The 22813-nt window shown below is 32.7% G+C and overlaps 1 protein-coding gene across 7 annotated transcripts in view; it reads right to left on the reverse strand.

Moving 5' to 3' along the window:
* STXBP4 (syntaxin binding protein 4) overlaps positions 1-22813 on the reverse strand; it is a 247610-nt gene that overhangs the window by 173582 nt on the left and 51215 nt on the right. For 6 of the 7 annotated variants that reach the window (XM_074388558.1, XM_074388554.1, XM_074388557.1 and 3 more), the window contains 4 exons: positions 17167-17263; positions 14305-14396; positions 5295-5384; positions 1079-1144 (listed from right to left, as the gene is read on the reverse strand). In XM_074388558.1, the coding sequence (XP_074244659.1) occupies positions 1079-1144; positions 5295-5384; positions 14305-14396; positions 17167-17263 (345 nt within the window). Of the gene's footprint in view, positions 1-1078; positions 1145-4548; positions 4575-5294; positions 5385-14304; positions 14397-17166; positions 17264-22813 lie in introns of all 7 variants that reach the window. The other variant, XM_074388559.1, reaches the window with a different exon arrangement.

Consider the following 22813-nt stretch of genomic DNA (forward strand, 5'->3'; position numbering starts at 1 on the left):
TTCTGTCACAATCATATTGAAAATATGAGTCCTGTATGGTTCTACTTGATTTCTTTGTTGATTTTTATGCTTTCTAAGGGGAGTGTGTGAGGGCGATTCAAAGTCAGGTGATCACTGCTCATCTCGAACAATGTTCTCCTGTTTATATTTTACTTGTCATTTGGGTTTTCATTTTATGATATTGTCATATATTTGTTTTATAGTAGGCTATTTCAAATTCTTTGAACAATAATGCAAAGTAAAATAAATATTTGCTTTTTATTACTAACAAATAAATGTTAAAAATACTCTTGCCTTAACGGCTTATTTATTCATTACACTTTAAGTTCTGGGGTACATGCGCTGATCGTGCAGGTTTGTTACATAGGTATACATGTGCCATGGTAGTGGTTTGCTGCATCCATCACCCCGTCATCTACATTAGGTATTTCTCCTAATGCTATCCCTCTCCAATCCCTTCACCCCCTGCTATTCTCCCCTAGACACATGCACATGTATGTTTATTGCAGCACTGTTCACAATAGCAAAGACTTGGAACCAACCCAAATGCGCATCAATGATAGACTGGATAAAGAAAATGTGGCACATATACACCACTATGGAATACTATGTAGCCATAAAAAATATTAGTTCATGTCCTTTGTAGGGACATGGATGAAACTGGAAACCATCATTCTCAGCAAACTGATACAAGAACTTCAAGGCTTTTTGTTCTTTAGTAAAATAAAGCACAGGTAACAAAGAAAAAAAGAAAGGGAAAAGAGGGGAAATGAAAGAAAAGAAAAAATAATGGAAAAGTAAGGAGATTGGTTATTTTGGCCTCTGGATATATTGTTTTCAAAACAATTTCAAAGAGGTTTTAACATTTTTTTTGAGCAACAGTAGCAAAACTTTATCACAGGTACAGCCTCCAAAAGTGATTGCTTTTAAGATCTATGCTATTCTGTATTATATAATTTGTATCAAGAAGCTCTGGGATACTATAAAGAGCAACTGCTTTATAATTTCACCTCATATATTCACATGTATACACACCTACACACACACGAGCACACATTTACACAATACATATACTTACTTGTTTCACATTATAGAGCTCCTCTGTCAATCGTTTCCTTTGCTTATCTGATTGCAATAATTTTTCCTATATTTAAAAACCATCAAATTAACAACTTGTTATGAAAGTATCAATAAGTATGACTTTTTAGTCCCTTGTTTCAAAGCTTATATTCCCAAACATCAAATTGGTACAATCTGAAAATTTTGCTCCTAGTCATTTTTTGGGCTTTACATGAGGTACTTAAAAGTAATTATTTACAGTACATTGTGATGTAAATATACTTTTTTATTACCTTAATTTTGCAAAATGTCAAAATATAAGCTCAAAAAGAAACCAGTTAAGAATACAAGGCTGGGCATGGTGGCTCACGTCTGTAATCCCAGCATTTGGGAAGCAGAGGCGGGAGGATCACCTGAGGTCAGGAATTCGAGACCAGCCTGACTAACATGGAGAAACCCCATCTCTACTAAAATGACAAAATTAGCTGGATGTGGTGGCAAATGCCTGTAATGCCAGTTACTTGGGAGGCTGAGACATGAAAATCCCTTGAACCTGGGTGGCAGAGATTGCAGTGAACCAAGATTATGCCATTGCACTCCAGCCTGGGCAACAAGAGTGAAACTCTGTCTCCAAAAAAAAACAAAAAACAAAAAAAAAACCCAAAAAACAAATGTGTAAATATTAACTGAATTTTGGTCAAGCTATCATTGCCAAAGGATACAAATTGAAGAGCATAATTGTTACAAATTAGAATTAAAGGTCTTCGACCATATAAAGGGCATATGATGAGACTGGTTCACCTCTTGGTTTTGTAATTTAACTTTAGATTACTCTTGCAATAAAATTAAATTATAAATGAAATTTAAATTGTGAAACCAAGATAATTTTGTTAAATTATCTTATACATGAAAAGGAAGATATGACTCATGTAACCAAAATATAAAATAATAGTTATGAAGATTAATGTGATGCATATAAAAAAAATCTTTGGATTTGAAATTAAGTCAAGCATTGTAATATTCAATTTTGTTAAGTATGTCTTAAATAAATTCACATTTTGTTGGTCAAAATAGAAATACCAAGCGTGATTTAAGAGGCATTAAATACAAACCTGAACAGAGAAACTGCTAGAACATTAAACTGGTTGGTAAAGATTCATAGCAATATTGCAATGTTTATAAGAAGCAATATCCTTTCTGGTATATTTCAGTTTATTCTTGTCTAAGAGGTGAAATGAAGGTATATGAAGATGAATATAATATAGCAATCTAATGAATATGCCACAGACCAGGAGCCAAGAGACTGCTGGCTCCCGTGATTTTATGTTCTGGCAAGTCACCTTCACTCTTTGTGCCCTAGTTTTTTTGTATCTGTTAATGGAAAATATATCTATTTTCTATCCACCTTCGCAAAGCAGTAGCAATGTGAATTTTGCAGAAAAGCTTCCTTAAATAAAGCCCATAGCACTTTTAAAAATAATTCTTGCAAAATAAAAATTAGCCATTGACATAAAATTATCTTGGTTTCACTTTTATTTGTACCTCATATCAGACATGAAGAATAGAGATGTTACACGATAATAAAAAGTGATGAGACACCATTTACACACTTTATGAATGTCATTTAACGACTTCTGCTTTTTTTGTGACTGTATAATACAAGTAAAAAAACTGAAAATAAAAACATTACCTTGAACAAAAGTATTTATTGCTTTTATACTACTTTATATAGCTTCTTTAATTGGTTAGCCTATACATAGGTTTGGAGGTAAAGGTAATTATAAAATATGAAATTTGTTTTATCTGGAATTTTTGTACCATATTCTAACTGACTGAGCTAGATGGTTGCTGGCTTATCTGGGAGTTTAGGTTTTGTCATAGTAGGGTATATTCAGTTACATTTCATGAACTTCAAATGTGAATCCTGATTTATTGAATGACTCCTCAGGGAAGTCTTGTTTAAATGTTAAATTAATATGGCATATATATGTTCAAATTAACATTCTAATTATTACTATTGATATTAAAATAAAACTGAAATATGTCATTAAATTTAACAATGATAAACTATAAGGAAATGAAAAAGATCTGAGAGCCTCTGAACATTCTGATAAACCACAAGTCTAATGGTTTAGGTAGAAATAAGACAATACATAAAAAAGTTATCTTATTAAAGTAACCAACATTGGGAAAGTTTCCTAAGGGAATATAAAGAAACCATTGTCAATGTATTTTTAAAACTAAATGTATAGTTTCCATCTAAACACTTAACTGTTGCACTAAAAAACTGTGGAAAGATAGTGGTTTCAAAGGTAAAAAAATAAATATATGGAATACTCATAGTAGTGAAATGCTCGTATATTTTAGGAAGGAATGTGAATTGGCAAAACCTTTTGAAAGGGAATTTGGTAACATACACAAAATTTTACGTGTCTGTATCTTCTAATAAAGCAATTCCATTTTCAGACATTTATTCTGTGTATATACTTGTACAAATGCCCAAACATATATCTACAAAGCTGTTGAAGATAAAATTATTTTTAAAAACTACAAATAGTCTAATGTTCATCAATAAGAAACTGGCTAAATGATCACGTGATGTATAGGAGAGTTATCCAGAAGAATTTGATAGATCTGTGTATATTAACCTGAAAAGCTGCCAGAGATAGAATTCTTATAAAGAGAGAGAGAGAAAAAAAAGGCATGTTGTAGAAAAAAAAGTGTGGCTGGATGAGGTGATTTATGTAGAAGTGAAAATACGCACATATTGGAAAAAAAAGTTTTAAGACTTTATCATTTTTTTGGAGCAGTTTTGGGTTCATAGCAAAATTGAGAGGAAAGTACAGAAATTTCTCAAATATTCCCTGCCCGCACATACACATATATTTACTTATTTATTTTTGTTTTTATTTTTTAAATAGTAGAGATGGGGTCCTGCTATGTTGCTCAGGCTGATGTTAAACTCCTGAGCTCAAGTAATCTTGCCTCAGCCTCCCAAAGTGCTGAGATTACAAATGTGAGCCACCATGCCTTGTCTATTTAAAATAATATAATTTTCCATGTAGAAAAAAAGTTATGAAAAGAAAAATAATATTAGTTGCAATAACGCCTTCCTCTAGAGGTTGGAATTGTAAAAACTAAGGTAGCAAAAAATTTTTCTTTCTTTCTGGTGTATTTAATAAAAATTTCTATTTAATAAAAATTAGATAATTATCAATATAATATATCTTATTTAATAAAATAATTTAAAAAATACATTCCTATGGTGAATTCATGGTAAATCAATTAGTTATGTTGCTTTCCTGAAGATCTGGAAAATACAGCTTTCTATAAAAATTAGGATATAATTTAAATGTAATATTCTTCTAAAAACAGAATGAAACCATATAAAGAGAATCAAGGCCAGACATGGTGGCTCACACCTGTAATCCCAGCACTTTGAGAGACTGAGGCAGGAGGGTCATTTGAATCCAGGTATTTGAGACCAACCTGAACATCACAGTGAGACTCCATCCCTACAAAATAAAAATTAAAAAAAAAAAATTAGCTGAGTATGGTGACATAGGCATGTTGTCCCAGCTATTTGGGAGGTTGAGGTGGGAGAACTGCTTGAACCCAGGAGGCTGAAGCTACAGTGAGATGTGATTGCAGCACTGCACCCCAGACTAGGTGACAGAGTAAGACCCTGTCTCAAAAACAAACAACAAAAAAAACAAGAATCAAAAAATCAACCAAAAAAAGATAAGTAAAATGTTAAAATATATTTGGGATATGTGTTTTTTCTTCTCTTAAATAATATTGTCTTTATTCCAAATTACGTTAGCAAAACATCATGTCCCTTAATGGGCCTGCATGTGAAAAAAAAAAACGTATTTCCCAATGAACTCCCAGGATCCAAATTTGTCATGACTTGCTTTATTGGCCCTTCATCTAATTCTGCCCTGGCCACCAATGAGAGAGAATAAAAAGGCCAAGAAGGAACCTTAACAGAAGACATGAGCAGAAACCATTGTTCACACTAAATGTTATACGGATATTGTGAAATACAAGCATGTAACCCACAAACTAATTTCTCTAAAGGACAACTGAATAAAGAATCTGATTCTTACTATTTGACATTAATATTTTTCCACTAAAAATAAAATTAAGCCCCAATACTTCAGAATTCAATACAGAATATTTTTCTTTTTCTTTTTTTTCTGAAGAAAAGCTAAGGAAACTAAATTAGAGGTTACCTTAAGTGTATTCACTTCTTTCAAGGCATCATCCCTTTCACGCTTGAGCCTTTGCATTTCATCTGCTTCTAAAGAATCACAAGGAAGAAGCTGTCAACATTAAAATATAAGAGAAAAGTTGTGCATTAGATGCTAATTATGAGAGCTAACATAAAAATCCTAACTAGTCTTAGGCTTTGCACTATAATAACAAAATTCAGTTTCTTACTTTGGAGTCATATGATTAGATAAAAGGGAATATTACAGTAACCTGGGGCAATTTCATTCATTTAAGCTTAACCTTACATTGCTATTCAAAACAGAATTTCGATTTTGTTGTTGCCTTTATCATTATTTCAACAGTATAATTTTCCTGAGAATTCCAAATTCCAAGACTGTGTTTATTGTCAAAAAGACTTCAGGAATTACCAACAAAAACTATTGCTCGCATTCATTCTAACAGCATAGTATCTAAGGCTAACAAAATGCTGTACGTTATAAAATCAGATGGTTTACATGAGCCTAGTAAAGTATATTTATTAATTATGTATCTGGTTTTAAGTTAATGAAATGTAATGCAACAGATGCGTGGCTCAAAAAGATTCCTGTGCAGAAATTATAGATTGAAGATAATATAATTATACAAAAGTGAATAACAACAAAAATGCAGAGATGACCATTTCTCTACATCGAGCATGATCTCTTTGACAGTTAATTACAATGTAAAAAATAATGACAGTCTAATCAGAGATAAAATCCAGGTTTAACTATAGCCATCTCCTATGTGGAAGCTATAACAACTAAAGAAAATATAATTTAAAGGATTAAGTGGAGAAATCAGTTGTTATTTAAGCATGGGCTTAGAACAGAGCCCTTTAGATAGGTGGGGCAAGTGTGGAGTAGAAAAAAAATAATAAAATTAATTAATAATATCAATGACTTATTGGAAACTTATGTGCAGATGCATTGCTAAGGACTCTATATTTTCAGTATGAATCACCTTGTCTCCATTTTATAGATGAAGAAACAAGCCCAGAAAGGTTAATAACTTGCCTAAGGTTTCACAGCTAACAAATGGCCAATCCAAGAGTCCCACAAATCATAGTATCTGAGTTTTTCCTAATGATTCAACAAAAAACATGGTGGAATGGATATATCAAACTCATATTTGCTTTCCAAACTCTAGAATAACAGAGTAGGAGTTATTCTTCACATTTGTGGAGAACTTATTTCTCTGAACATCACTGGTTCTTTTTGCTCTGTCACATTAGCTTTTGGATATCTATGGACATTGCCCATGATTTATATGATCTACTGTCTTCATGTCTCTGTTACTCTGTTCTCTCAGAAGTACTCAACACACACACTCATAAGAATTCATTCCTGTATTGTTAGATTAATTTAGAACACATTTTAAAATGTAATAATATTTCCCAAGTGTGTTCCAAAGGATATTAACAGGCTTTGTGTAAAAGCAAAATTGAGTAGCGGTGCTGGTGATAGTGGTATACGAGTTTTAAAAAATTAACCTTATTTCCTGCATGGCTTCCAACAGCCTTAATATGCTAGTGAGTATTTGAATTTCCAAAAAAAAAAAGTATAACAACTTGTCATGTTTCCTCAGTAATTTCACCATACTCTAAACCCCCAACCTCGTCACCCTGCTGCCTTCATTTAATTTTTGTACTAGCTCATGGAACTAAAGTATACAAAGCACAATCTGGGAAACTCTATGTTGCTACTCAACATTCACATGGGCCTATTCTATCTTCTCATCCTAAGAAGTGAAGTAAGGAGGACTCAAAGTTTAAATAAGGCCGGATGCAGTGACTCAAGTCTATAATCCCAGTATGTTGGGAGGTCGAGGCTTGAGGATTGCTTGAGTCCAGGAGGTTGAGATCAGCCTTGGCAACAAAATAAGACCTTGTCTCTACAAAAAATAAAATTAGCCAGGCATGGCAGTGCATTCCTGTAGTTCCAGCTATTTGGGAAACTGAAGTGGGTGGGAGGTCAAGCCTCCAGTGAGCTGAGATTGCACTGCTGCAGTCAGCCAAGTCTGCACTACTGCATTCCAGCCTGGTGACAGGGTGAGACCATGTCTAAATAAAAAAAAAAAAAAAAAGGAAAAGAAAGTTTAAATAAAATTTTAAGATACCAAGTTAAAATAATTTATTAAGAGAAATTATGGATTGGGATTTTAGGGATGTGATAATAAACTTTGGAGCTTAAGATCATGGAGATAAATCATGCATAAAAGAATCCATGGTACTATTTTGAGAGGCAAAGCCTAGACTATTAGAACAGACCATGACTTAAAAAAAATGTTTCATAATCCCACTGCTATTTTGGACTATGCAGCAAAAACTTGTAGCCAGAGAATTGGCCATGGATGTTCCTTTTGAATTCTTTGAAAAGCCCTTTTGTACTCAATGACTTTTTTATATAGTTCTATTCAAATATACTTCATCTAAGAAAGCAGCAAATTAATTGTTATTTCACAGCAACAATTCAGACAGATTTCTGTTTCCAAAATCTACCGCTAACTACTGCAATTTACATTCCTTAACCTTCTATACCTGTTTCCTGTCTGGTTCTCACAATATCATTTGTGATCCTTGGATCCCTTGAACTTTGCAACAGCTGGTAAGTAACATTGTAAATCATTTCTACTTGGCTTTCTAGAATATCCTTTTGGAGATGTCAAGAATACATATAGGTCAGTGGACTGTGCTGATTAGGTCTGACCTAATCAGACCTCTCCCTTCATTGCTGCTCCATCATATTTTAAGTTACTTGACTTTTATCAATTCTGGATAGCTATTATTCCACTGGCTACATTCCCTAATCTCAACTCATCATAAACAGAAGCAGTTGCAAAACAGTAACTTCAGTGTCAGTCTAATTTTATTGATAAGGCCTTTTTTAAAAGACCTATTCAATTACCCCCTTTCTTTATAAAATTGTGTGACTTTATCATCCTATTCACCTAAAAATTTCTGGGTGTCTTTTTTTCTCCTTCCATTTCCCTGCTCATTCCTTTCACTTCTTATAATCTGGCTTATACCTCTTTCCTCTCATTCCTATATTTCTAAAATGATTACTTACAATTTCACTAATAAAACTGCTAAGTGACAAAGAAAATGTCCCCCTCCCCAACCAACTTTCTTCTTTGTTATATATAACATTGTTGAAGGCTTTTTTTCCTTGAAATTTTATCTTCTTAAAAAAAATTATCTTCTTTAGATTGTGATATCCTAATATCTCACCTACCCTTCTGGACATTTAGGCTACTTCCAATGAGTTGGTTTCATCTCTACTCCTTAGAAGGAGAAAGGGGGGTTGAGAGGTTCCCCAAAGTCTGTCCCTTTCCTCCTTTTTCTCTACAAGTTCCGAGTGATAACATTCACTATCATGCCTCAACTATCACTCTTAAAACATTTGCAAATTCCTTCCTGGTGTCCAGTTCCTAATTTCCAGTGGCCTTTGCTTATTTGTACTTGCCGGCTTCTTAAACTAACTCTCTAAAATACAATCTGTCATTGTCTCTACATTGAAAAGGGCTTTCTTCTTATTTCCCTATTTATATTAATGCTACCTGTTATATTCTTAGTCATCCTAGTCAAAACTTGGGAGTTAACTATCACTTTCTTTTCTGTTCTCCCCTTCTTCACTATACTTTAGTTCTTCATCATCCTATATTTGGATTATTTATATAATTCTCTATCTAGATTACCTACCACCACTTTCATTCCCTTCCCATGTAACCAACACATAAGATTCCTCTTTCTAAAATATCACTTTTATCATTTAACTGTTTTCCTTAACGGCTCCTCACTGAATACTAAGTACAAACTTCTAAATTTAATATTTACTGTTTAAGGCATAACTTCTGTCACCTGAATGAACCCAATTATCTTTTTTAAAGTAGACTACTCTGTGTATGTATTACATTCTCAATTTTTGTTTATGCAAATACTTTGATCACTCCCTATTTATCTCTTGAGCACATAAAATCCTATTTATCCCTCAAAATTTACTCAAATGCCAACTCTGTTATGAACCTTCTCTGAATGTTCTAAGCTTTATTACTCTTATAGCCTTGCCACACAATGCAGCTCTTCTTACTATAATTATTTGGGCACACAAGTTTTCATTAAAATATGTAGGCCAAGTTTTATCTATCTTAATAACGTGCACATAACAAAACATGCACACTGCAGTTGTTCAATATATATTTGGTGTTTTTGTTAGGGAAGTGGTTATAAAGTATTTACTACTATACATGGTGAGAAATATGATACATATTGTGAACCAATATAAGTGAAACATTACGCAGTCTTATCATAGACAAATCACTTTGATATTTTCCATTATGTTGTATTTTACTTGTTTAAAATGGTAGTAGCAGTCCACTAAATTGACTTAACAAGAGCTCAAACTGTGAAAAATCTATTTTAGGGAATTCAGTGTTCTCTCTATAATTGTAAGATAATCCATTCATGATACAGTACTTGATTGGTCTGGTCAAATCATATTGTGATGGACTATATTCTGCTATTGCTAAGTTTAGAGTACTGCTAACTGTGGCTCCAGCCTTGCCCTTTCTGCATATAACCTTGTGCCAGCAGCAGGTGTAGCACTGTGTGAATTTTCTAATGTAGCAATGATGATTAGACGCACAGTAAGATAATTATATTTTTGGTTCTAAATGTCATATTCTTCCAAACTCAAAAGTTGTCCAACAAACAAAGTAGGACTGACTTATACTGACTCAGCATTCCTACTTAAAAGATAGCATCTCAAGAGATACTATGAGTCAGACAAAATAATGATCAAAAGTAGCAAGTTACAAAAGAGTATATATTCTATAATTCTATTTATCAGGAAATTCAATAAAAGGCAAAAATAATCTATGTTGTTTTAAGTCAAAATGCTGGTTCCGACATAAAGTTGAGAGTGGCGGCTGCCTGGGAAGGTGACAGGAGGGGGCCTTTTGAGTGGTGATTACATGTTAGATATATAATAAAAATTCATCAAATTGTATACTTTAGATTTTTGTACTTTATTTTGTATCCATTAGATTTCAGTAATATTTTTAAAAAAGAAATTTAAAAAGAGAAGCCATCTTTATCAGCCAAAAAAAGAAAACATATGATTAAAAAGATATGCATCCCTAACAGAATGACCCAGCCCTGTTGTCTGTGAAACTGAGATGGTTGAGGGGGTAACCATAGTGGAATTTCCCACCCTCATAGATAGTCAGCACCCAAAACTATAAATTGATTGACATACTTCAGATGGGGGATTAAACTGCTTTTGAAATAAAAAAAAAAAGTAGAGAATTACACTACTAAACAGTCATTTATTATTTGGTTTTGGTGAGCCACATGACAATCATTGTGATTTTTATGTTTTTTCAAACTGTTAACATCACCCATTAGTGAATCGTGAAACCAAAGTTTAAATGAGATACAAGTGAATAAAATAGTATTTACTATTATATTTATATTATAGTGAATAAAAAAGCAATGTACACGGAAAAGGTAACTAATGTTTCGACAGACTTTTGTTTCAGTTACATATGTGAGTATGGTGAAAAAATGTGTTTTTATTGTGGACTCAAGTGAAAAAATAAAAAATTTAAAAAATTAATATAATTCCATTGCACAACATTTTGACCTGAAGCCACGAGCTGGAAATTACTGACACATAGGATATCTTGATGACTGCCATTAGCACTTTGCTTTTGCTATTAAAGTATCACAGGTGGAACACATTCTTTTTTTTTTTTTTATCCCAAAGACTTCAAAACTATAAACACATTCTTGTCTGCCCTAAAATTACATTAGTAAGGAGGAAATAAATTGCTAATCTGGAGCATGACAATCCATTTGCAGCTGCTAAAAAAGATTTGCATGCTCATACAAAATACTCTAAATTGCCCACTCCACTGGCATGTTGTAAACCACCCAACCATCTTCGCTTTCCTCATCAAAAATGGGGATGGCAGCTCTGAGAACTGTTGGGCAGTAAAAAACAATGCTCCCTACCATCAACATTAGGTAGATAAATACGTAACACCTGAATCAGCAGAATGAAAACTATGCTCCTTGAAAACAGCTTTAGTTCTCTTTGAATAAATGCTACCAAATTAGTTGTGATGTCAGTGCTTCATTCTGAGAGAACTGGGTACTCTATTGAGGGTTAGGAAACAACTAGATCTTTGGGTGACTGCAATGGGCCACATGCTTAGCAGTAAAAGAGATTGCTTACAAAAGAGAACAAAGTGACTTGAAACATTAAAAATACTGACACGTATTATTTTTTAAATGGGCAGTCAGACTTTTTGGTCAATAAATCAGTCATGTTTACATACTCTGTTTCTGGAATTTGCAATTAAGTAATTAATAATAAATAATATGCAAACTTCTTGTAAATAAAGCATATCACTTGAAAACAGTAGACCTCTAAATATAACCATGAAATAAAAGTGCAATTTTTGTTTTCAAACTTCAACTAAAAGAAAATGTTATTAAAAATATGTAATACATCTATTCTCCTGCATGAATTTAGGGTTTCTAGCAGCAAAGAACCTGACTGACCATATTATTTATTTAAAAGTATATCTGAAAACAGAAACAAAAATAAAGAAATACATGAGTTAATAAGACTAACAGCAATGAAGAAAGGGTAGCATTCGAACAAAAAATGCTGATTACTTTCTGGAAAATGAAAAGTAAATGGGTATAACGGTTGCAAAGTATAAGGTAAATATATAAAAATTAATCTTATATAAAAACAAATACATTTAAAATAAAACAATTTTTATAAGACATAATTAATTAATGGCAACAAAAAGTATAAGGTAAGTAGATTAAAATATAATTAGTTTAAAAAATATATAAAATATATTGACATCAAAGAAGCTATAAATACATAAGAAGCCATACATGTTCACAGAAACTTAAATACATAAAGATGTTGATTCTTCCCAAAATAATCTATAAATTCAAGAGAGCAAGATTTTTGGTGCAACTCATATGGACAAGGTAAGAGTGAAGACTAGCCAAAGCAGTATTTTAAAAGAATGGCTGGAGGTCGGGGTGGAGGGGCAGTTTGGAGTGATGACAAAGGACATGAAGTTTCCGTAAGACAGAAGAATAAAATTCAAGAGATACATTGTACAACATGGTGACTATATGACTATAGTTAATAACAATGTATCACATTTTGAAAATTGCTAAGAGAGTAGATTTTAAGTGTTCTCACTATAAAAAAATTGAGGTAATGCATATGTTAATTAGCTCAGTTGAGCCATTCCACAGTGTATACATATTCTAAATCAAATTGTACATAACTATATAAAATTTTTTGTCAATTAAAAGTAAATAAATAAGATAGGAGAACATATCTCATCAGATATCAAGATTTACGAAGCCAAGAAACCACCAGAATAAAGAGCCCAGAAATTCTCAGTTAAATATGGTAATTTCATAAGGGACAGGGCTGGCATGAAAAGAATTCTTCCATCCCATTAAAATATAAATTTATATTTTAATATTATATTCATAAAAATAATTGATCAAACGTTATATTATTTCTAATTTTATTAATTATGTGCCAATAAGTATGATTATAATTCAATACAGAAGAAAATTATAATTTGTAAAGCCTTATAAACATGGGAAAATAAATACACTTTCATTCATTTAAAGTTTTTTTTTGCAGTAAAATGATAGGGTGATCATTTCCCAGGAGAGCAATTATATATTATCAGGATAAGATTCCAGGTGTATATGGAATAAAAATAAGAGCTAACAAAGAAAAAGAAAAGATCAAGTTTTGAGATAAAAGAATAATGCATGAATTTTCTTTTAAATAGATGGTTATGCATATAAAATACTGTAGTATTTAGATTCTACTGGTAACATTTAAAAGAATTACATAATAACAGGTTTCTATAAAAAAGAAATATATTCATATATCCAATGAGTTTAATCACTGGAAACCAAAAAAAAAAAAAAAAAAAATCAACCAATTAAAAGTTGATATAACTATATCATAAGACTAAGATGTCTTTAAGTCAAGAAACATTCTAATTGTAGATACAGATACAGAAACAGATCTGTGTAACTAGATAGAAATTTCATATATAATAATTTTTGCATTTCAAATCAATGGCATAAATGAAGACGGGCATTTAAATAAATGATGGTGGAACAAAAACAAGTAGCATTTACCCATGGTTCGCCATGCACAAATAAGAATAAATTTTTGAGTTATTAAATATACAAATTATATAGAACATAAATTAAGAAGAAGGTCTTTTAAGAGGATAATACTACCAAAAATCCACAATGAAAAGGACTAAAATATTCAGTAATATAAATGTCAAACTTTTATAGAACCCATGATTGAAGCTAATAGTCTTCATAATTATGTTTTACATAAAGCACAAAAAGAGGCAAAATCAATCTACACTGTTGGAAGTTGAAACAGTAGTTACTTTTTTGGGGGGGGGTATAAAGGGGTATAAAGGTATAAAGCAATCAGAAAGGAATCTGGGGGTAGGAGGGCATCTGGTAATGTATTCATTTAATTTTATGTTTCTTGATCTGGATGCTATTATAAATGAAGATGGTTTAAACTGTAAAATTTCATAGAATATACACATTATATAGATGCTTTTCTGTGTGTATATTATAGTGAGATAAAACAGATGAGAATGGACACATGCACACATGGACACATGGTATGTGTTTGTCTAGCTAGCTAGTTATATTATGTATCCTCCACATATCAAATTGTCAATACTGGTAAACTTAGGTATGGGAGTAGCACTAGTGGGAGAAGAGAATGAAGATCAGGATGAACTTTTACTTTTGATTTTAAATTGATTTATATCTATATATTTACATAAGGAATATGTATTATTTCTATTTTTAAGTGAAAAAAGCCTGCACATATGACATATAACATTCAAGACTTGTGACTTAGATGTGTCAAGGTAATTCTATAGGGCATACTCTACCTGTGAATCTAATATATTGGAAATTTCATGTGCACCAACATTTACTTCATCCAACTGCAAGCAAAACAAGTTTCTGGCAACCTGGACAAAATCTAAAATGAAACACATTTAAGTAAGAACACAGCATTTAACCCCTTCTCAATAAATTTTACTCTATTCTATATGAAGTTGCTAATGCTTCAAATTTAACCCACATGAATGATCTTAAAATAGTTCTGACTGAAGTGATAGATAAATGTAAGTTCAAATAAGAACAGACAAATTGGTTTGTACTTACTTCAGTTAACTTTGCTAAAATTAATAATTCATAGTTAAGATAATAAAACAAATATATATCATGATATATTTAATTTTTCAACTCATGAGTAGAACTTTTTCTGAAACATATGACAATATTACGATTTAGGCTTTTCTAGCTGGAAGAACCTAAGGTTTGATAGCAATTATTATTATTATTATCATTATTTTTTATAGCAGCAAATGTTTATGTAACAGCTGCTGTATGCTGGGCATACTGCTTAGCAATGTCATCCTCCCAAGTCTTCTGAGGTAGTTCCTCTTTATCCTGTCCATTTTACAGATGAAAAAAAAATTGAGGCTGAGACAGGTTAAATGTCTTAAACTCTCCAAGGACACTTGGAAAAAGGAAAAATAACAGTTTATAGGCTTCTCGTGACATGGAGAGTAACCTACTCATCTGTGTAACCTCAAATATTTTCCACTTTGGGTATTATATTTTTCCCAAGTATCCTTTTAAATATTCTCTGATTGTTCTTGTTTTGCAACATACTACTTTTATTTCCTGGTTGCATTACCTTCACTCATCTTTTTAAAGATGTTATGAGAGTTTACCTGAGTCCTTTTTTTTTTTTTTTTGAGGTGAAATCTCACTCTGTCACTCAGATTGGAGTCCAGTGGTGAGATCTCGGCTCACTGCAACCTCAGCTGCCCAGGTTCAAGCGATTCTTCTGCCTCAACCTCGTTAGTAGCTGGGATTACAGGCATGTGCCACCATGCCCAGCTAATTTTTGTATTTTTAGTAGAGACAAGGTTTCACCATATTTGCCAGGCTGGTCTCAAACTGCTGACTTCAGGTGATCTGCCAGCCTCAGCCTCTCAAATTGCTGGGATTACAGGTATAAACCACTCCACCCAACCTCCGACCTAAGGTTCTCTTCTGTGCTTCTTCATTTCTTTTTTCTGAGCTCCTTTTTTCTGTTTGTCTGATAGTTTTGGGTTCTATATTTTATGTTGGAGGATTTCTCCGAATCTCTGGTGACTCTTGACTATGAGTTCATATTTAATAATCTGGCACTAAACATTTTGGTTGGAAATTTTATGTGTGTAACTTGCTTTGTTAACCGGCAGCTCTTACTACAGGGCAATCTGGTGGCCAGCTGACATTTTTGTTCAGCTTCTTCAGAGAGAATACTGCAGTCTTCTGCCTACAGTAATAAACATGGCGGCAAAGTCCCCTGAGCAATCTGCATGTGTATTATGAGTGATGACTCACTATATACTCCACAAACTCCCTTGCTGCTGGCAACTATAGGTCCACAATCTCTGGTTTAATTTTGTAAAGGAATATATTTCTTTTCCCCTGGAGGTGTAGAGTGGTGATGCCAGAATACTTGAGAAGGGGCAGAGAAAAGCATGCATAATTCTCTTTATTAAGAATTCGAACAATCCTGTTTTAATATCCTGCCTAAAAACTCAGTCTCCAGAAATACCTGACGTCTTCAATTCCTAAATCATTTTAGGGTCAAATCAACTTGTTCCCCATTGTAATTTTCCTCTCTCTTCACACACTTGGGCTTTACCTGCCTTTGCTCACTAATTCATTTATTTTCCTCATCCATTTTCTGTCCCTAGATATTGTGGTTTTAGGTATATGTGTTTTTCTGTTTCTTGTTTTCATTATTATTTTGGAATGATTTTCAAGAGGAGATGGGATGAAAAATATCTTTTTTTCATCACATCAAAACCAAAAGGTCAATTTTCCTTTTTCAGCAATACAGATACTGATACAATGTTATGTCTACTATACAAGAAAATTAAACATCTACTATACAAGAAAATTAAATATTTAATAGTGACAAGATAAAAAGTGTTACATTCAAACATTACTGGTGGTAGAACAAATATATGTGTAAAATATCTCTGAAAAACAATTTACCAATATATATCAAAAGTCCAAACCATTTGTGAGGATTTGGCTTAGGAAAGAAAAACAGCTACATTCACAATGATGATAAATACAGATGTGTAATATCAACTACTGAGAAACCATCAAAATTCACAATAGTAGAAAGGCTTAATATTATAGTACAACAACTAAGTGGTACATTATGGTATCTTTAATAAGAACAGAGTTGACCCTTGAACAACACAGGCTTCAACTGCACAGGTTCACTTATACAAGAAGTTTTTTTCAAACAAATGCATCAAAAATACAGTATTTGTGGACTGCAAAAGTCACATGTATGGAGGGTCAACTTTTCCTATATGTGGGTTCTACAGGACTGACTATAAGATTTAGTATGGCCGGATTTGGGTACACGCAGGGGTCATGGAAACGATTCCCTTCCCATACCAAGGGATGACTATAATTACATAGCATCATAAAAATATTTACTATATTAGCTGAAAAGGATTAGAATTGATCTCACAATAGTGAAATTAGAACTTTTGTATTTTGTACTGTTCCTTTTGTTATCACTAAAGCAATGTTTATGTAATAAAAAATAAAAAGAATATGACAGAATGATGTTTAGAGCTGAAAGGTCCTAATAAAGTTCTTCTCTCTGCTGACCCTGCCAGGTCAGTAATTCTAGTATTACAACACAAGAAACCTAACATTACCTCCAAAAGACACTGTCCCTTTTGAGTCTGCTTGTACTTGCTGTCTCAGGGCTTGGTGTTGCTCCTTTGTGGGCTGAATACCAAGATAATTTAGAGCCTGGAAGATAAAGGACTAATGAATAACAATTTTTCCAATCTCAAAAAAATAAAACTTTTCATTACAAACTGTACTGCCCAGTGAGAATAACCAATACCAGAAACAGTGACCAGGATTAAACACCCAAGGGAAGTCTGCTATTTATGGGTTAAGTTCCTATAAAAGGTTAGCTTTCTGATTTTACTACTACCTCATTTTTTCCCCAAGACTAGCACTTTGGCTAATACCAAATTTATGAATATTGCCCTAGAACCAAAAATCAAACTATTTCTTAGTTTATATCATTTGGCAGAAGCAAAATGGCAAAAGAATCCTACTATATCAGATTTATAAATGATACTCTAAAACATGAGTAATATTTGGTTAATATCTTGTCTTTGAGAGCAAAACTAAAGTTGACAGGAATTACGTTCAACATAAAATCTTCTAATTTTTGGCTTGTTAGTGGAAGGCTTACACAAATAGTAAACTAAAAGGCTTTCACTTTTCTCTTTCATCAGGCTCTCCCCTTAAAGGAAAAGCTCTTTCTCATTTTGGTATCCAAAAGTGATTAAAAACTCAGAGACCGTTAATTGTATTCCAATGTCCATTCTCTTCTTGCTCTTTAGTAACTGAACTAACCATAATTTTCAGCTGAAAACACTGTCATGTAACTAAAAGACATTTCCCAGCCTCGTTTACATCTCCAGGCAGCCGTGCAACTCACAGTGTACTAGTCAATGAGACACAAGGGGAAGTGCAACAGAGTACCCCTAGGAAGTCTCCTTTCAAAAGTAGGGGTAAGCATTTCTTGTCCATTCACATTAATAAGGGAGAAAGAAACAGAAAAAAGATGAAAGGAAGGAAGAAAGAGGGACTGATGAAATTTGAGCAGTATTTTTTGGTTCATGTGGTACCTCAATAAAGATGATGGAATAGAAAGATAATTGAAACATGGGTTCCTGATACTGTGGAACTTCCACAGCAGCCCTGGATTACCTTCTTTCAGGCTTCTTTTTGGTGTGAAAGAAATTTCTAAAGGAAACCACTGTTACTTTGAGTTTGCTAGTTATATATAGCAAAATCTAACTTGAACGCACAGGGACTGATTGGATGTCCTATTATTGGATTCTGGCAAGAGCATATATAGTGTCGATCACATCAAAACTAAAATGTAGGCAAATTATCCCTTACAAATTTCTTCCTCCTTTGGAATCTTGTTCAATCATTTAGTATTTCATTCATCATATATTTATTTGGTGCTTACTATTTGTCAGCCACTAAACTATGCATAGGTGATAGATAAATGAAATACAGTCTCCCACCCCAAAGAGTTTATGGTCTCTAGGATGAGAATAACTGTTAATAAATAAGTAAAACATGTAATTTAACAGAAGTAGGGCATATTATGACACAAAGCAACTGGTTAATTTTTAAGTAAGCAATTTGGAAACAATGAAAGAAGAATGGAGAAAGAGAGAATATCAGGAAAGATTCTTTCAAAAATGATTCTTAACCTTAGTCTAGCATCATCTGCTTATCTTGTCCAGCAGTCAAGTATTCGCATTGTATAACACTGCATAATGATTTTTTAGCTTCTGTATGTTTTATTCTCTTCTGTTACAAATATGTTTCAAATATACACACAAAAATGATACAAAGAACACTCATATGCTCACTATCATCAATTACTCATTGATATTTACTTAAAATTTATGTATATATTTTCAATAAATAAAACCAGATATTTAGTTAAAAGTTTTTATATTGTTCCTTAGCAGGAACTACTATCCTATGTATTCTTGCTAGTCCTAATTTAATGATATTTAATATGTAAACAAGTATTTATTCCCTAATAATATGTACTCTTATCTTGTGCATTATAAAGTTTTACATTGAGCATAATCTAAAAGAGTAACTCTACAAATTATTTTTTTACTTCAATTTTATAATTTCATAATTTCTCAATAGTTTATAAAATGAGTTCACTTATTTTAACTGTAAATGGTAATCCACTGAATAAATTTATTATAATTAATTATCCATTCCCTGACTAAAAGGCTTTTATACTATGCCAATCTGTTTTTTTAAATTATAGAACATTATACATGTCTCTTTGTATAAATGTGTGAAAATTTCTCTAACATTATATCCCTAGAAAAGGAAGTGCTAAGTCATAGGGGATATATTGTCAATTTTATCAGATATTGTTTAATTGTTCTCCAAACTGGCTTCATCAGTTTATGCAAAGCCAGTAGTGTATAAGCATTCCTATTTTTTCACATTCTTAACAGCATCTGCTGTTTCTACTCTTTTGTCATTGTTGTATATGAAATAATATGCTGTTTGTCAATTTGAATTCCCATAGTTACATGTGCAATTAAACATCATTTACATGTTTATTAGCAATGTTTTTGACTCATAAATTATTTAAAATGTTTTAAATTTTCATACATAGGGTTTTAAGAAGTATTTTTTTTTTTTTTACTGATTTTGAATTTGGTCCCCGTCTTCCAGCTGTGACAATGTCTCTGGACATTGCCAAATATCTCTAGAAGAAAAACTGCCACCCTGCCCTTGAGAACCACTGCTCCAAAGACAATTGCTGTATTAAATATTTTCTCCCATTCTGTGGGTTGTCTCTTTACTCTGATTGTTATAATTATTTGATATACAGAAGCTTTTTAGTTTAATTAGGTTCCATTTATTTAATTTTGTTTTTGTTTTCATTTGCTTTTGGGGCCTTAGTCCCAAATTATTTGCCTAGGTCAATGTGTAGAAGAGGGTTTTCTAGGTTATCTTCTAGAATTTTAATGGTTTCAAGTCTTAGGTTTAAGTCTTTGGTCAATCTTGAGTTGATTTTTATATAAAGGAAGAGACCAGAACATGCAACGTTTGGTTTTCCATTCCTGAGTTACTTCACTTAGAATAATGGTCTCCAATTCTGTCCAGGTTTCTGCAAATGCCATTATTTTGTTCCTTTTTATGGCTGAGTAGGTATATATATATATCACATTTTTTAATCCACTTGTTGATTGATAGGAATTTGGGCTCGCTCCATACTTTTGCAACTGCATATTGTGCTGTTATAAATGTGTGTACAGTTATCTTTTTCACATAATGACTTCTTTTCCTCTGAGTAGATAACCAGTAGTGGGATCACTACATCAAATGGTAGATAGACTTTTAGTTCTTCAAGAAATCTCCACACTGTTTTCCATAGAAGTTATACTAGTTTACACTCTCACCAACAGTATAAAAGTGTTTCCTTTTCACCACATCCTCATCAACATCTATTTTTTTTTGATTATGGTCATTTTTTTGCAGGAGTGAGGTGGTATTACATTACGGTTTTGATTTGCAGTTCCCTGATAATTAGCAATGTTGAGCATTTTTTCATGTTTCTTGGCCATTTGTATATCTTCTTTTGAGAATTGTCTATTCATGTCCTTAGCCCACTTTTTGATGGGCTCTTTGTTTTGTTCTTGCTGATTTGTTTGAGTTCCTTGTAGATTCTGGGTATTAGTCCTTTGTCAGATGTATAGATCATGAAGATTTTTCTCCTACTCTGTGGGTTGTCTGTTTACACAGCTGATTATTTCTTTTGCTGTGCAGAAGCTTTTAGTTTAATTAAGTCCCATCTATTTATATTTGTTTTTGTTGCATTTGCTTTTGGGTTCTTGGTCATGAAGTTTTTGCTGAAGCCAACATCTAGAAGGGTTTTTCCAATGTTATCTTCTAGAATTTTTATGGTTTCAGGTCTTAGATTTAAGTCTTTAGCCTATCTTGAGTTAATTTTTGTACAGGGTGAGAAATGAGGATCCAGATTAATTCTTTTACATGTGGCTTGCCAATTATCCCAGCAGCATTTTTTTGAATAGGGTGTCCTTTCCCCACTTTGTTTTTGTTTGCTTTGTCAAACAAAACAACTTACAGTCGGCTTAATTTCTGGGTTGTCTATTCTGTACCATTGGTCTACATGCCTATTTTTATACTAGCACCATTCTGTTTTAGTGACTATGGTCTTACAGTATAGTTTGAAATCCAGTAATATAATGCCTCCAGATTTGTTCTTTTTGCTTAGTCTTGTGGGCTCCTTTTTGCTTGTATATGAATTTTAGGCATTTTTTTTTCTAGTTCTGTAAAGAATGATAATGGTATTTTGATGGGAATTGCATTTCATTTGTAGATTGCTTTTGGCATATGCTGATTTTTACAATATTCATTCTAGCCATCCATGAGTATGGGATGTGTTCCATTTATTGGTATTGTCTATGATTTCCTTCAGCAATGTTTTGTAGTTTTACTTGTAGAGGTCTTTCACCTCCTTGGTTAAGTATATTCCTAAGTATGTATGTATGTGTGTATATATATATATATATTGCAGTTATTGAAAAGGGATTGAGTTCTTGATTTGATTCTCAGCTAAACTGGTAATGAGGAAGTTAAACTGTTGCTATTTGCTGATGACATGATCATATACCTAGAAAACCCTAAAGGCTCACCCAAAAACCTCCTAGAACTTGTCAGTGCATTCAGCAAAGTTTCCGGATACAGAATTAATATACACAAATCTACGATTTCTTTCAGCAGTGTTTTGTAGTTCTCCTTGTAGAGATCCTTCACCTTGGATAAGTATATTCCTATGTATTTAATTTTTTTGAAGCTGTTATCAGAGGGATTGAGTTCTTGATTTGATTATCTGCTTGGTCACTGTTGGTGCATAACAGTGCTACTGATTTGTGTGCACTGATTTTGTAATCTGAGATTTTACTGAATTAGTTTATCAAATCTAGGAGTCTTCTGGAGGAGTCTTTAAGGTTTTTTAGGATTATATCAATGGTAAACAGTGACAGTCTGACTTCCTCTTTTCTAGTTTCCCTTTATTTCTTCTGCTTGCCTGACTGTTCTGGTTAGGACTTCCTGTATTATGTTGAATAAAAGTGGTGAAAGTCAAAACCATGTCTCATTACAGTTCTCAGGGGAAATGCCTTCAACTTTTTCCTATTCAGGATGATTCTGGCTGGGAATTTGTCATATATGGCTTTTATTATTTTGAGGTATGTTCCTTCTATGCCTAGTTTGTTGAATGCTTTTTTATCACAAGGGGACAAGGATGCTAGATTTTATTGAATGCTTTTTCTGTATCTATTGAAATAATAATATGGTTGTTTTTAATTCCGTTTATGTCACGTTATCAGATTTCTTTTGACTTGCATGTTAAACCACCCCTGCATCTCTCAGAAAAAAACCCACTTGATCATGGTGTATTATCTTTTCAATGTTTTGTTAGATTTGGTTAGCTGGTATTTTGTTGAGAATTTTTACTCCTTAGGAATATTGTTCTGTAGTAATCTTTTTTGTTATGTCCTTTCCCGGTTTTGGTGTCAGGGTGATATTGGCTTCATATAATGAGTTAGGGAAGACTCCTTCTTTCTCAGTCTTTATAAATAGTTTAAGTAGGATTGACATCAATTCTTCTTTGAAGGTCTGGTAGAATTCAGCTGTGAAGCCATCCGGCCCTGGGCTTTTTTTGTTGGTAATTTTTAAATAACTGATTAAATCTCACTG

Source organism: Saimiri boliviensis, chromosome 17, assembly GCF_048565385.1.
Source record: "Saimiri boliviensis isolate mSaiBol1 chromosome 17, mSaiBol1.pri, whole genome shotgun sequence".
Taxonomy (NCBI): domain Eukaryota; kingdom Metazoa; phylum Chordata; class Mammalia; order Primates; family Cebidae; genus Saimiri; species Saimiri boliviensis.